At 43.8% G+C, this 13523-nt stretch overlaps 1 protein-coding gene across 1 annotated transcript in view; it reads right to left on the bottom strand.

Annotated features, from left to right (window-relative positions):
• The window catches only part of SHROOM2 (shroom family member 2), a 122539-nt gene extending 110873 nt beyond the window's left edge, over positions 1–11666 (bottom strand). The window contains exon 1 of the mRNA XM_030464372.1: positions 11407–11666. Within this exon, the coding sequence (XP_030320232.1) occupies positions 11407–11625 (219 nt within the window). The 5' untranslated portion in view covers positions 11626–11666. The remainder of the gene's footprint in view (positions 1–11406) is intronic.
• Between the last annotated feature and the right edge of the window lie 1857 nt (positions 11667–13523).

The raw sequence follows: 13523 nt of genomic DNA on the forward strand, positions 1-13523 counted from the left end.
GAAGAAAGTAAAATTTTGAGGTTTGTCTGCAGTTAAAGGAAACCACATACATGATCCCTTCATCTTTCTGAAACTTGTATCCTGTCACCACCTTAGACAACAACAAGTAAACTCACCATTAGTCTTCTTGCCACTGATAACTTGTTTCTAGCAAGAACCTGTAAATAGGTCAGTCATTGGAAACTGAAGGGAATTCAAGCGGTCAGCAAGGACATGTGTTTTGGCTACAAAATCTATTTCCTAGCAAATGTTTCAGATCCCACAGATTCAAATGCCTGTTTGACCTTTCATGTAAGAAGTCCACATTAGTTGTTTTTTGTTTTTTTTTTTCTTCCACTCAAGTGCTGACAGTTTGTCTAACTCTGTTCACCTCTTCTACTTCTCTGAGGCACCAAGAGCATCTGAGCATTTTGGGTTTGTAGTGGGGTTTTGTGAAAAAAGACCTGATTATACACTTCAGTGTGTAATTTCATGATGAACACTGGAGATACACAAGGACAAAGCATTTTTTTCTGTTCTGAAGGATTTATTCCCAACAGAATCACACAACTACAGATTACTAAGACAACTCTATGTACTCCTACGCTTCCCATGTATTTGGGTTCTGTGTTTTACAAGAAAGACTACAAAGTCTTTGTCATGATGTCATGATAATACTTCAGCACTTCAGTGTCAGGTCTGTTTCCTGTGAAATACACTCCTCTGAGGTTGGGAAACACTGCTACTCCTATTCAACACCAGAGACTGAGGCAAAGATGCCAAACAACTTTACACAGGCACTTGAGCAACCTGTGGCAAAAGACGTAATGTACTTAATACATCTCCCAGTTTCCAAACTTCCAGTTCACTAATGTTTCCAGTTCCTTGCATCTCACAGGGTTCTGTGTTGAAGTTTTGCAAATTCAGACTCATGGTTGGCTTGATGGGACCAAACCACCACCAAAGTGTCAGGTGCCTCTCCACCCTCTTGCTGTAATCACCTACACCTTTGGCACAACAGGTCACAGCTACGATATTTTTTAAGACAAGACTTTTCCTTAATCAGCCAGAAGAAATTCAGTTGAGCAATGAAAGACTTGCCTTACACCCCTCCCTAACATCAGATTGAGCAACCACAGAAACTCCTCAGGTCTCCAAGGTGTCAGGAAAGGCACAGCCCTCTCTCCTCCCTACTCTCGATAGCTATCTCCCCAGGAGTCAGGAAAAACATCAAGTTCCCAGAAGGTAGAGACTGCAGAAAAAAAAAAAATCTATTTTGCAAATAAATCACTTTGGTTTAAGTTTTATGGGCAGGAGAGCAAATAGTTACCTTTCACAAAAACAGGAAAAATGGTAGGAAATAAAAAAGATCTTGTACATAATCAAAATACATAGTTTAAAAGGGTAAAAAAAATACCTTGATCCTAGAGATTTGCCCTAACAATGGTCTGTAAAGTAGAAGTAATTTTATGGTATTAGAGCTGCATTTAAGAGAAGCCAGTGCCTATGTAACATCTTCCAGCCTCAGAACAAGACCCCACTTTTTAATTTTGAAGAAGCCTTTACACTTAGAAATTAAGCCCCATTACCAATATAGTAATGTAAAAAACAGATTATAAATTATTTATAAAAGCAGATTTTGAAAATGTACATTTGTTTTAAATCTTGACTTCACTATCCAAAACATCAGTTATATTTAACAGGTAGATGAAGACTGAAGTCTTAATCTTTAATTTTCTCCACATATAAACACCCAACAAAACACTACCTTATGTCAACACAGTGTGTTTCCATCTTTCTTTTATTTAAATGAATGGCTGTGAAACAGATGCTTTGCTATTCCATTTAAAAAAAAAAAAACAAAACAAAACTGCAAATGTTGCAAATTAAAATCTAATGTCCTCCTTTCCTCTCGATCAGCCAAGTATGTATTTGTAGAAGAAAGCAAGCAATTTACAATACTGTAATGATTTAACTACCCAGAATCCAAATAGTCATCAGGAGTTGAAGAATTAATTATGTCATATATTGGCCAACTAAACACCCACAAACTCATTTTTGCATCTAATTTGTTTAAGAAAATTAACACAGTGATGACTAACTGATACTGTGTAGGAAGTGTTTCACTTCCTTAACCATGAAATCAAGTTTGTACAATGCTATCCTAAAAGATTATAGTATGTTACTGAAAATCATGCAGGTTCCAAATAAACTACTGTTACCTCTCAACTTTTTACAGTATTCACTGAACCAAATCAGAGCTTTATTTCCTAAAGAATGTTGAATAATTTATATGTATTTGGGAGATAGTGATTTTTTTTTTTCATAGCTCATCCTGGAAGCTTTCAATGCAACTGTATAACAAAGTATATTTTATCTCAAGTGACAGAAATAAATCTTGAAAAATCTAGTTTTTTATAGCTTTGTGAAAGGACCAATCATTCAATTTTCTGAACAGGACAAGTCTTGAAGCATCAATTTCAGGTACAGCAGTAGGTACCTGTGCCTCACTTTTGAAGAAATTTATTATAATCTCATGCTTCCCACTGACAGATCTCTCCCTACTCCAGACTTGACTGCAAGTCCATTACAGCAAGAACACAATAGAAAGACTGAGGATGAAGAAATTGCTAGTCTAAAATTCATGTGTCTAGCCATCTTAAAAGGCTATGGATTTTAAGTTTTACTAGCACTTAGATGTTTTACCTTTATTTCAAAATAATAATAATCACAACTTAGAATGAGGTTAATAGTCTTACATTTAAAAAGCTCTGAATTGCATCAGCTTTTCAACAAAACCAGATCACATTCAACTTCAGGCATCAGCAAGAGCAGCCTAACCATTGCCACCAGGCTTCTCAAAGGTAACTGCCTCTCTGCTGTTACCAGAGCATTAAACACCCTGTTGTTGAAGATGATGCACACAGCCAAGGACCAGACCATGGGAAGTAACCAGAAACTTGGACCAGAAGCTCAACATGAGCCCTCAGTGTGGGCCCAGAAAGCCAACCAGGTCCTGGGCTGGATCCAAAGCAGCAGAGACAGCCAGGAGAGGGAGGGGATTCTCCCCCTCTGCTCTGCTCTTGTGAGACCCCACCTGGAGTACTGTATCCAGTTATGGAGTCCCCAACATAAAAAGGACATAGAGCTCCTAGAATGTGTCCAGAGGAGAGACACTGAAATGATCATCAGGCCGGGGCACCTCCCCTGTGAAGACAGGCTGAGAAAGCAGGGCGTGTTCAGCCTGGAGAAGAGGAGGCTCCAAGATGACCTTACAGCAACCTTCCAATATCCAAAGGGGGCACACAAGACAGCTGGGGTAGGGCTTTTTACACAGGTGTGTAGTCAGAGGACAAGGGGAAATGGTTTTTAACTTGAAGAGGGGTTGAGCCTAGAGATTAGGAAGAAATTCTTTAATTTGAGGGTGGTGAGACACTGGCACAGGTTGCCCAGAGAAGCTGTGGCTGCCCCTCCCTGGAAGTGTCAGGTTGGATGGGGCTTTAAGCAACCTGGTCTGGTGGGAGGTGTCCCTGACCATGCAGGGGGATTGGTACTAGATGGTCCTTAAGGTCCCTTCCAAGCCAAGCCATTCTATGATTCTATGTAGGACAGAAGTTGTCTAGATCTCAGAAACATGACTGACAGAACAGGTAAGAGCCTGGAGCAAAGAAAGCATCTGATAAGGCCACCTATAATTACAATGAGAAGACATTCAATCACAATCCAACTTCCCTCTAAAAGGTCATTCAGCTGAATGAAAGAAGGGATAAAATTGCATTGTTACTAACTATTCAAAGGAATACAGCTTCTCAAGCACTGCAGACGAGGTCCCCATATACTCCTGACTTCCACCAGTTTTCAGTCACTGACACTGTTTTCTGCCCTTTGTACCACTTTAGAGTAACATGCCACTCTACATCCTTCAAAAACCTCTTTACCATGTACAGTTCTCAAGAAACTCTGTCTCTAAGAAACATGAGAATATATTTTCCAATTCATATAGTGGAGTTGATTGATGTGGGCAAATAATAAGTATGTAAATGTTCCAAATAATCTATTAATTTAGAAACAGAGAGGATTTAAAGGGAGAGATAAATCACGTCTGGTGTCAGAGGGGGAGGCTTCCTTCACATAGGGGGTGAGGCAGAAGAAGTACAGGGACACAAGATATGAAGCTTTCCCCTCAACACAAATGATTCTGTGCTTTTGCCTAAAAAGTTCAAAACTTTAAGTAGATTTCATCACCTCCTGGGTTCAGAAGAACTTTGAAATAATCATCTCTTTTGTACCCTAAAACACTTTACTCCATCAGTAACTACTTCAAGATCCAACTCAAGAATTCTGTACCTGACAAAAGCTATTTAATTTCTCAAAGCACCACTTTGCTACATTTCCAGCATTTACTAGATTGTGGGTTCTTCCTGTCTGGAAGATTTCAGCACTCTACAATGACCCTCAGGCACATGCAAAGGATGCTAAAATGACTCCCCAATGACTGCTATATTCAGAAGCCACTTCTTTTCTTGGTGACCTGACCTGTGCTTACCAAGAAAGCTCTGAATTAATTAGAGACTGAATACTGATACTGTATTAACTCTCAAGGAGGGGAAAGAAGTTCTCTCCTAACTTCACACTGTCCTCCTTGCTGGGTTATAGATCTCCCCTGATAATCTCAATAAATCAAACTCAGAAGCTATGTTCTTGCAATGTTCAGAAACAAAGCACAAGCAGAGAAATAAAAAATTTTCCAACAGCTCTGGGTATAGCCACACACACTGTGACTATGCAGAAAATAATCTTGCTTGAGTACATTTCATTTTACTACAGGGACCTATGCAGGCATCTAGGTACGTGTTGACAGCAAATGGTAGGCACCGAAGAACGCAATTCAGAGCACTTAAATCATGTCTAATTTAAACACTACAAATCACTTTCCAAAAGTATCTACTTTATTAAATGCCTAGCTTAAGTCTGAGTGAACACCACCAAAAGTCTGCTGCTTGGCAAAGAACATATGAAGATAAAAATGCATTCTACAAGTATATCAAGTTGAATTTAAAAAAAAAAAAAAAAAAAAAAGAAAAGAAAAAAAAAAAGGTTACTGTTCAAGATTTTGCAGACATTTCCTATAACTGGATGAATGTATTTAAACAAAAAGCATTCAGTCACCCATTCCATAAACCTTGCATTCCATCTTGCTATATGACCATAACTGTGAATTTACAAGTAGTACAAAAATCAGAGCAGTCAGCACAGCATACTTGCTGCATAGCCTTTAAAAAACTGAAAATATGCAGAAAGATTCCAAATCTGTTTCTTATCTTAAAGTCAAAAAAACCCAACCCAAACAACAAAACAACCCCACAAAACCTAAAACCCAGGAAGGATTTCTTCAGTTTTACAGAGAGGCATCAGTATTTTTCTTCATGTATATATTAAAAGAACTTCACCTGACCTTATATCAAAACAGGTCAAAATACAGACAGTAGAAAGCAAGTTTGCACAGATTAAACAGAGGATCTATGGTCTTGACAGAAGTGCATTAATTTTTACTTCATCTCTCTGGGAAACTTTCTACACAACATATACAATCTCTTAAATGTACCACAGGTAAAAAATCTGCCTAATGGCTGGGACTGGCCTCAAAGTTCTATAACAAAGTGGCCCACAGAACTAGATCTATAAACTTATTAGGTATTCTCTGTATAGGTTACAAGTCCATAGGAAGATTAAACACAAATAGCTTTCCTCAAGAAAAAAAGTCATGTATGTGCTGTAATATTGGCTCAGTTAGTACTAAACAGCTGTTTTCTCTCATCCATTCATGACCGGGTTTCATTTCCCATTTATCCTGTTCTTTCCACACTCCCATACTTTAAATATTCATTAAGCAGAACACAAAATTAATCAAGTTCCCCAGGTAAAAATATACACCGTCTATTGATTAAAGCATACGTAGCAAACACACAGACACCACACAGGCCCACACTGTTTTTTCCTCTTAAAAACCAAACAAAAACACAAGCATGACAGATAACCAGGTAATAAATGGCGTTGCTGGCATTCTTCTGACAACAGCAAGCAATAACTAGAGGTCTCTTGCTGGTCTTTTATTTTTATGCTAATGCTTACTGTAGAATCCAAAATTCATACTGAAAAGTAGCAACAGACACAACAAGAGAGATTTACATTGCCCTTTAAATAGGCTAAATTAATAAGTATTTAATAGGCAATCCCACTGTCTATAACTCCTGTTGCAGTAACTGTTCCCACAAAACACACCAACTCTTGTGCTAGGCTTCCCAGACATGAATGTTTCTGGAGTTACTTTGTTTGAAACTAAAATATCATGACAAATCTGAATTTGCCTAAGTAGCTGGAAGGGGGAAATGCTGCAGTGGGGAGAAAACCAAGTAATTTGGAAGCAATCAGTATTTCCATAAGTTAAAAGCTTGCTTGCTGCAAGGAAGCTTCTTAGTTCTGGTTTTAAGCACAGGATCCGGTCCCCTCAAGAGGAATTCCATCCTAAAAATGTGGTGTGAAACACACAAAGGAAAACTGCAGTTTCAGGACTGCAAGCACATAAATACTATTTCTTAAACTGCACTCACACGCTGGTTGTTGAATACTAAGCATGTAACTCAGCTGACTTGAAACTTCTTGAGTCACAAGCCTTTTAACTCATCCTCTCATTTCAACTCATTTGTAGGTCACATAGAGCAATATCCAAGATCGTTTTAAAATGAAATTTCCAATACAGGTGTTATTTCAACTGTTAACACTTTAGACTTCTTCAGCCACAACATTGTCATCAGGTTTAAGTGTGGTGGGCTTCATTCTTCCAGTAAATTAATGGTTATAATACAGAGCTCATGTAACAGCCATTAAAGTGCTAAAATTGAGAGCGTTTCCCTTCATCTTACCAAAGTAAAAAGCAGTTATATCTTCTTGCATCAAAGCAGACCAAACCTTGCTTTTCAGTAATCAAGACCTGGGATTCAGCAGTCAGACACAAAGGTAAAAAGCATTCAAAACAGTTTTAGTGCTGAAAAAAAACCAAATAACTTTTAATATATTTGAAGAAAAAAAAAAAAGATAAATTCTGTCATATTATTTTAATCCTAAAACATCCATTCTTATATAGAAACATTTCCCAAACTTTTTCAACTATGAAATTTTAACTGCACAAAGGACCAACACAGACCAATCTTTCCCAAACAATAAATTCCTCTTACAAGTTAAGAAGCTGAATGAAAGTTTCAGAAGGAAGGATGGTTTTCTGGACATGGAGCTTCGCAGCCAAGTTCAAAAACTGTTAATGTCTATGAGCAATACAGCCCACAGTGAACACCTGACTTGACATAGGCAGAAAGCAGTTATGTTTGAAAATTAATAAATTAATACAAGGATAAGTCCTTCACCCAGTCAATAGAGAAGCATTCCAAATAATTCAAATAATAGCAATTCACAGCTAACCATAGACAGCAGCACATTAGGAAAGCAAGTGGAATAAAGAGAAATAAACAAAGGTTCAGAGTCTGTCCGATACTGCTTCTTCTTGAAAGACAGCACCTCCAGCTGGGACATGAATTCAGCACTGATTAAGGAGACAAGAACTCTGTCTACTAAATCAACAACAAAACTTCTTGCAACAGTCCAGGTTTCACTTGGAAATCTTGCTGAAATACCAGCCAAGCCCAGCCTTGACTAGCCTGCAATGAGATCATAGCTTGAGGAGGTATAGCTGTAGGGTCTTGTAAAACTGATACTAAAGAGGAATTTATTTAAATGATACAGCAATCTTTCTTGAAACACATACACTATGTTTTCATACTTACTAATGTAATAAGGATAACACTGACTAAAGAACAACATCAGAATTCCAAGGATATTCTTAATACAGGAAGTGAAATGACTTTCTACCCATCACCCACAATCAATGCTGGGACTGAAACTACAAGTTGGGCATCTCAGATAAGAGTAATTTTAAAGTAAAAGTAATCAAGATAATGCAGCTATGGGAGATTTTCACGAGATTCACACCTAAGCACCTCGACTTTTCATTTTCAATATTTCCAGTAAGATGTCCCTCTTCAGAAGTTTTTTGCTTTAAAAAGAGGGAAAAAACTGAGGCCTGTGAGACTTTTAAATCCTTCAAGTTGTCACTTCACCTTCTGTTGAAATACACATGTTGCTATAAAAAGCAAGTCCTTTTTTTCAAGCTGTCAAATTAGGCAAGAACAAGCTGCCTTTGGGCAATTTTTTTTAAAATGTTATCACACACGCATAGATCAGAAAAAATGCAAAGCATTCTTTTAAAGTGACATTATAAAAATAACAGTAAGCAACACCACCACAACACCACAACTTTTTCTCTTAAATATTAGCAATGCCATTTTTAGGTGGGTGGGGCAAGCTTTAGAAGACCAGCTATGTTTAAAGATCAAGCAAGCTGTATCATGCACCATTTTTTTCTGTGCATATTGCAGCAACAACAAAAAGGGCAAGGAATAAAAAAATAAATAAATAAGTAAATAAATAAAAGCCTCGTGTCTGGCAGGTGAACTTGATATTCTGCCTACCTGGTTCAGGGCTATTTCTCCTGTTTCAGCTACAGAACGCAATGCTACCACTGAAAAGGGAGGGCTGCAATGGCAGGGCCCCACTCTGGGGCACCAGCAGGGTGACTGCAAGTTGCCCTCCCCTGGGGCCAAGCACTTTCCCTCCTGACATTCCAGCAGCTGAGCCCCTGCTTAGGCTGGACACATTTTCTTCAGCATACCTTCCCCTTTCCTCACTATTGGCAGTTTTGTGGCTCAAAAGATACCCATTGTTTTAATTTACTATATTTCTACATGACTCAATTCCCAAATAGTATTTGCAGATCTTCTTGCTGTAGACTGTAATAAAAAAAACCTCTCTTCTTGTCAGCCACACAACCATAGCAACTTAACACCCAAGAGGTGCACTAAACAGAAAATGTTTCCAAAATGAACAACATACACTTACTAATATTATCAATTATAGTATTCTAAGGTGCTGCTTTTCTGGCAGTTATGGTAGTTGTCCCATATATGCTAAGGAAAGCAGGAAATATTTACACCACAGACTTCCTATCATTTACATAAAGGTGCAACTTTCTTCAAAGGCTGATATTCCTTTTGAGACAACAGTAAGAAAGGAGAGGGCAGAATTTTAGAATTCCCCCTTAAGTAGCTGCTATCTGAAACTCCATTCACACCTCCTCACATTCCTCTCCTTAAAAAGCAGCAGTTGTCCTCATCTATCCTCACCTTCCTAGAACAGCCCTGGACTAGAGTGGTTCAGAGCTTCATAGCCAGATCACACTTCAGCACAGTTTGAATCCACAAAACCAGGAGGTTTTCCACAGGTATCCTGAAGGATTCAGTCCAGTGGGCTTCTCCCAGACCACCCACTGACCAGCCACCAGCCTGAGATGGGGCAGCACAGGCCACAGGGAGAGCAACACAGGTGAAATGGCATCCCCTCTTCTATGGCAGCCTGGAGATCCCCACATGCACTCTCTTTAGCTGAGAAGAGATAAAACTTCGTATCTTTGCTGCAATGAGAGACTGCTCTAACCACACAGTATGCAAGTTTTCTTCCCAGTAGCTTTCCAACAATAGAAGATGTACAGAAAAAAACAAAAAAACAAACAAAACCCAACACCAATATGCATGGGCCAAATCAAGAGAAGGTTCCACAGCTAAAGAATTATCTTCCAGGGGACATGAGCTCCAGTCCCTGGTTTCAAAACTAGTTCTACACACTTGAGTCCACCAATGGCAATTGAAAATATATTCCAAAATTTAGACACAAAGATCCAGGTCACCTCTTCTTCCTAGGTCAGCACAGATGGACAGCAGATTTCTCATCCACACAGCAGCACGCTTTCAGAAGGTATCAAGGCTGTAGTTCCACTTAATTATTCCTTTGCAACAGACCCAGTTTACAAGGTTCCCAATCCCCAAACACTTCTCTCCAACATTCCACAGCCACATCCTCATGCCACAAATACTTAAGCACATTACTTAATAACTAAATAGCATTATGAATAAGTATCACTGATCAGCCTTTAGATGTAGCACTTATTAGCCATTACCAGGAAGGTGGAATTATTTGATTTGGCACTTGACAGCTAGTAAATACATAGCAAGTAGCTCTTTTCTCCTTTCCACAAATGCTCCCAGGTTTGATGTTCTCTAATCTGGCATACTGGTAAGAGGGGAACCAGGTACACACTTTTTCGGCATATACATCTTCTGACAGTTATTCCTTGAAAAACAGCAGTAGGGAAGAATTCCAGAAAACTACGGTTTCAGAAGTCCTAACCAGGAAAGGCCATAATGCAGTTATTTCAAGGGTAGAAGGGAACCAACTAGACAATGAAACCAACTAAAATACAAGACTAGAATAATTTCTGCCATGGATAAAACTTGACTTGTTGACCTCTGACATTCTCTGTGCACTTCTGACTTGGGAACAGGCAGAATCCACAGGACTTGTAGACAAAGCATATACAGATCTTTCCTACATATCTTGAGCAAAATGTGCTTTGCTAATGTGAATTTTTTCCAACTACATATGGATCTATTTTAATGCGTTTTCACTGTGCAACACAAAGCTGTCTTAACAGCAAAACCCAACAGTTAGTGGTGGTTCTAAAGATACTCAAGATAGGTAGTTTAAAGCTGTAAGCATACAAGGACATTAAAAAAAAAAAAAAAAAAAAAAAAAGTAACCAGAAAGTGATATAACAAGAGCCTCCCACTCCTCCTCCCCCACCACCGTCTTTGGGTCATGGATTTGGTCACTACCCAGAAAAGACCTCCTGTTTAAAGGAGTGAGATACAAAAGGTGACCCCAAGTATTTTGAATTTCCAAGTGCAACAGCAGCGGAGAAAACTCAGCCTCAGAGATGGGAGTTTTAGTCTCGTACCCTTCTGCGCCAGGAGCCCAGAAGGAGAGGAGAGGGAGGGAGGGAAGGCCCAGCACAGGGTCTCGGGCTGCGCTGGCAGCAGTGGGGTCCCCCGGACAGTTCGAGTTTTTAGTGGGGAACAAGAGGGAGGAGAAGCAGTCGGTCGAAGCCGCCTGGCTGCCTGCGCCCAACAACCTGTTGCCCTCAGACCCGCACGGAAGCGGCCCGTGTCGGACGCCGGGTACCCCAGCACCCTCAGGCACCGTCTCCCCGACCGCTTGCGGCCTTCAGAGCTCCGCCGTCAGGGAACTGGCCCGCCGGCACCTGCGCTGGAACCGGCGGCATCGCCGCAACCGCCCTGCGGTGAGCCCCGGGCTGCGGGCGGTGCGGCGGGGCCCGCTGCCACCGCTGGGCTGTCACCGCCGCAGGCGAGCCAAAATGGAGCCGGCCGGACCCACCACCCTCGCCCCTCCTCCGGCGCCTCTCACCTTGGTGATGATGAGGGGCTCCCCGTGCTCTCGCCCGCCCTTCAGAGTAAAGCCCCAGGGAGCCCCGCCGGTCAGCAGCACTTCCACCAGCTTGTAGCTCTCCGCTGCCCGCTGCTCCAACATCACCACCACCGGCCCCGGTTCCACCAGGACGGCGCCGAGACGCGAGTCGCCGCCGGTCAGCCGCTCCCGACCGCTCCGAAGTCCCACGTCCTCCATGGAGCCCCCGCGCCGCCAGCGGCGCCCGTCCTGGCCGGGGCTCGCCTGCCTCTGCCGGCCGCTCCCCGGTGCGCGCCAGCCGGCGGCAGCCCGCGGAGCCACCTACCCGCCCCGCAGCGCCGTCCAGCCCGGCCCCATCGGCGGCGAGAGAGGGCTGCTCCCTCCCTCCCGCCCCCTTCTCCTCCTCCTCCGCAGCCCACGGTATTGTCTCACGCCGAGGCCAGAGCCCGGCGGCGGCAGGGGGGCGGCTCCAACTTGTGGCAACTTGGCGGCAGGGGAAGCGCCGCCGAGCAACACGGGACGCCGGGAGGAGAGCGGCAGGATGAGGCGTCCCTGCTTCTCTCCCTGCTGACCCGAAGAGGAGCCGAAACGCACTTCCCACCGCGGGCTCCCCCAGCGGGGAAGCAGCTCGCCCCTCCCTCCCCAGAAGAGAGCGGCCCCGCAGCGCGGTCTCGCCGGGCAGGGAGGAGGGGGAGAGGAGAGCAGCCCAGGCCCGGCCGCCAGACAAAGGCAGGAGCGAGAGGGTCCGTGAGCCCCGGAGTCACCCCAGGATCGTGGTCGTGGGGGTCGTGCCCCTGCCGCCCCCACCTCCTCACACTCAGGGGCGGCAGCGCACCTCTTTACCCCTCGTCCCCAAACAAAAGCGGCGAGCAGGTGCTTGAAGGGGGGAATCCGTGCCCCTACGGCTGCGGGAGGGGTGAGGACAGGGGGCAGCCAGCGGCTACGGCCTGTCCCTAAGTAGGGACGCCCCGCCCTCACGGTGCCAGGCGGCGGGGGGCCGCGCCGCTCCGGCCGGGGAGCGGGGGGAAAGAGAGGAGGGGCGGCTCTTTCCGCCTCGCTGCGGTGTTCGGGGAGGGCAGCCGAGAGGAGGAGAGTTAAGTGCTGGGAGCGACGGGGCGGGAGGAAGCTCGGCGACATGGAGGGTACATCAGGGGGCAGCCGCGGCGGGAGCCAAGGGAGGTGCTTGCTCCCGGACGTTTCACCCCGCCCCGTTCTATCTCCACCACCTGTGGGGCGGGAGGGGCCTCAGCCTGAGCCCTGCCTGAGCCGCCCGCCTCCATCTGCCTCCCGCCGAGACCCTCTAGCGGCAGCCGGGGGCCAGGCGGGGCCGGCCTGAGGTGAGGTGAGGCGAGGCCTCGGCCCCGAGAGGGCTGGTCCTGCCGGCTGACCCCGGAGGATCTCCGGGAGAGCAACCTCAGGGGTCAGGAGGGCGGCAGGCCCAGGCCGGGCTTAGAGGTGGGACGGAGGGGTGGTAAAGGAGTGTGTAGCCCACTGAAAAAAAACCTAAATTGAAAGCGATTTGGTGGGACGTACAGTCCCAGATGTTGGTTCAGCTGCCAAAACAGTAAAAAAAAGTGGTGGAGAAGTGTGAGGCAAGACTAGAAGTGCTGATTGTAATGCAAGTCTTAAATTCTTGGAGGGGTAATAAACGCAGGGTTTGGGGTTGCCTGATACCTTCACTGAATTAGTGGCAGGGCTTGGAGTGAAATGCTTATTTGTTTCTGGACTTTTTTCTTTCATCCTAATTACATTACTCCGCAGGAGGTTTCAGTGATGTAAATCGGGAACAGATTTGGCATGGAACACCTGAGTACTAGTACTTAATCCTTCTTTGCTTCTCACTACCATGCAGGTGAAATACGCTTTGAACTTGATGGAAGACACAGGGAAATCGGTATATGAGCTTCCGAAAGACAAATGAACCTCAAAGTTACTTCCGCACCTACACAAACTGTCTCATGGAGGTGCCTGTCACAGGCAGTAGGGCTTCAAGGCTCTGTATGTGTGACAGATTTTGTTCTTGAAGTGGACATTATGCCATTCTGATTTTGTAGTCTGACCCACTAACTCATCTGGCTTATTCTGTGGAAATCTCTCCTGCTGTGCATTAAAGCATT

The sequence above is a fragment of the Calypte anna genome, chromosome 1 (assembly GCF_003957555.1).
Source record: "Calypte anna isolate BGI_N300 chromosome 1, bCalAnn1_v1.p, whole genome shotgun sequence".
In the NCBI taxonomy this organism is placed as follows: Eukaryota; Metazoa; Chordata; class Aves; order Apodiformes; family Trochilidae; genus Calypte; species Calypte anna.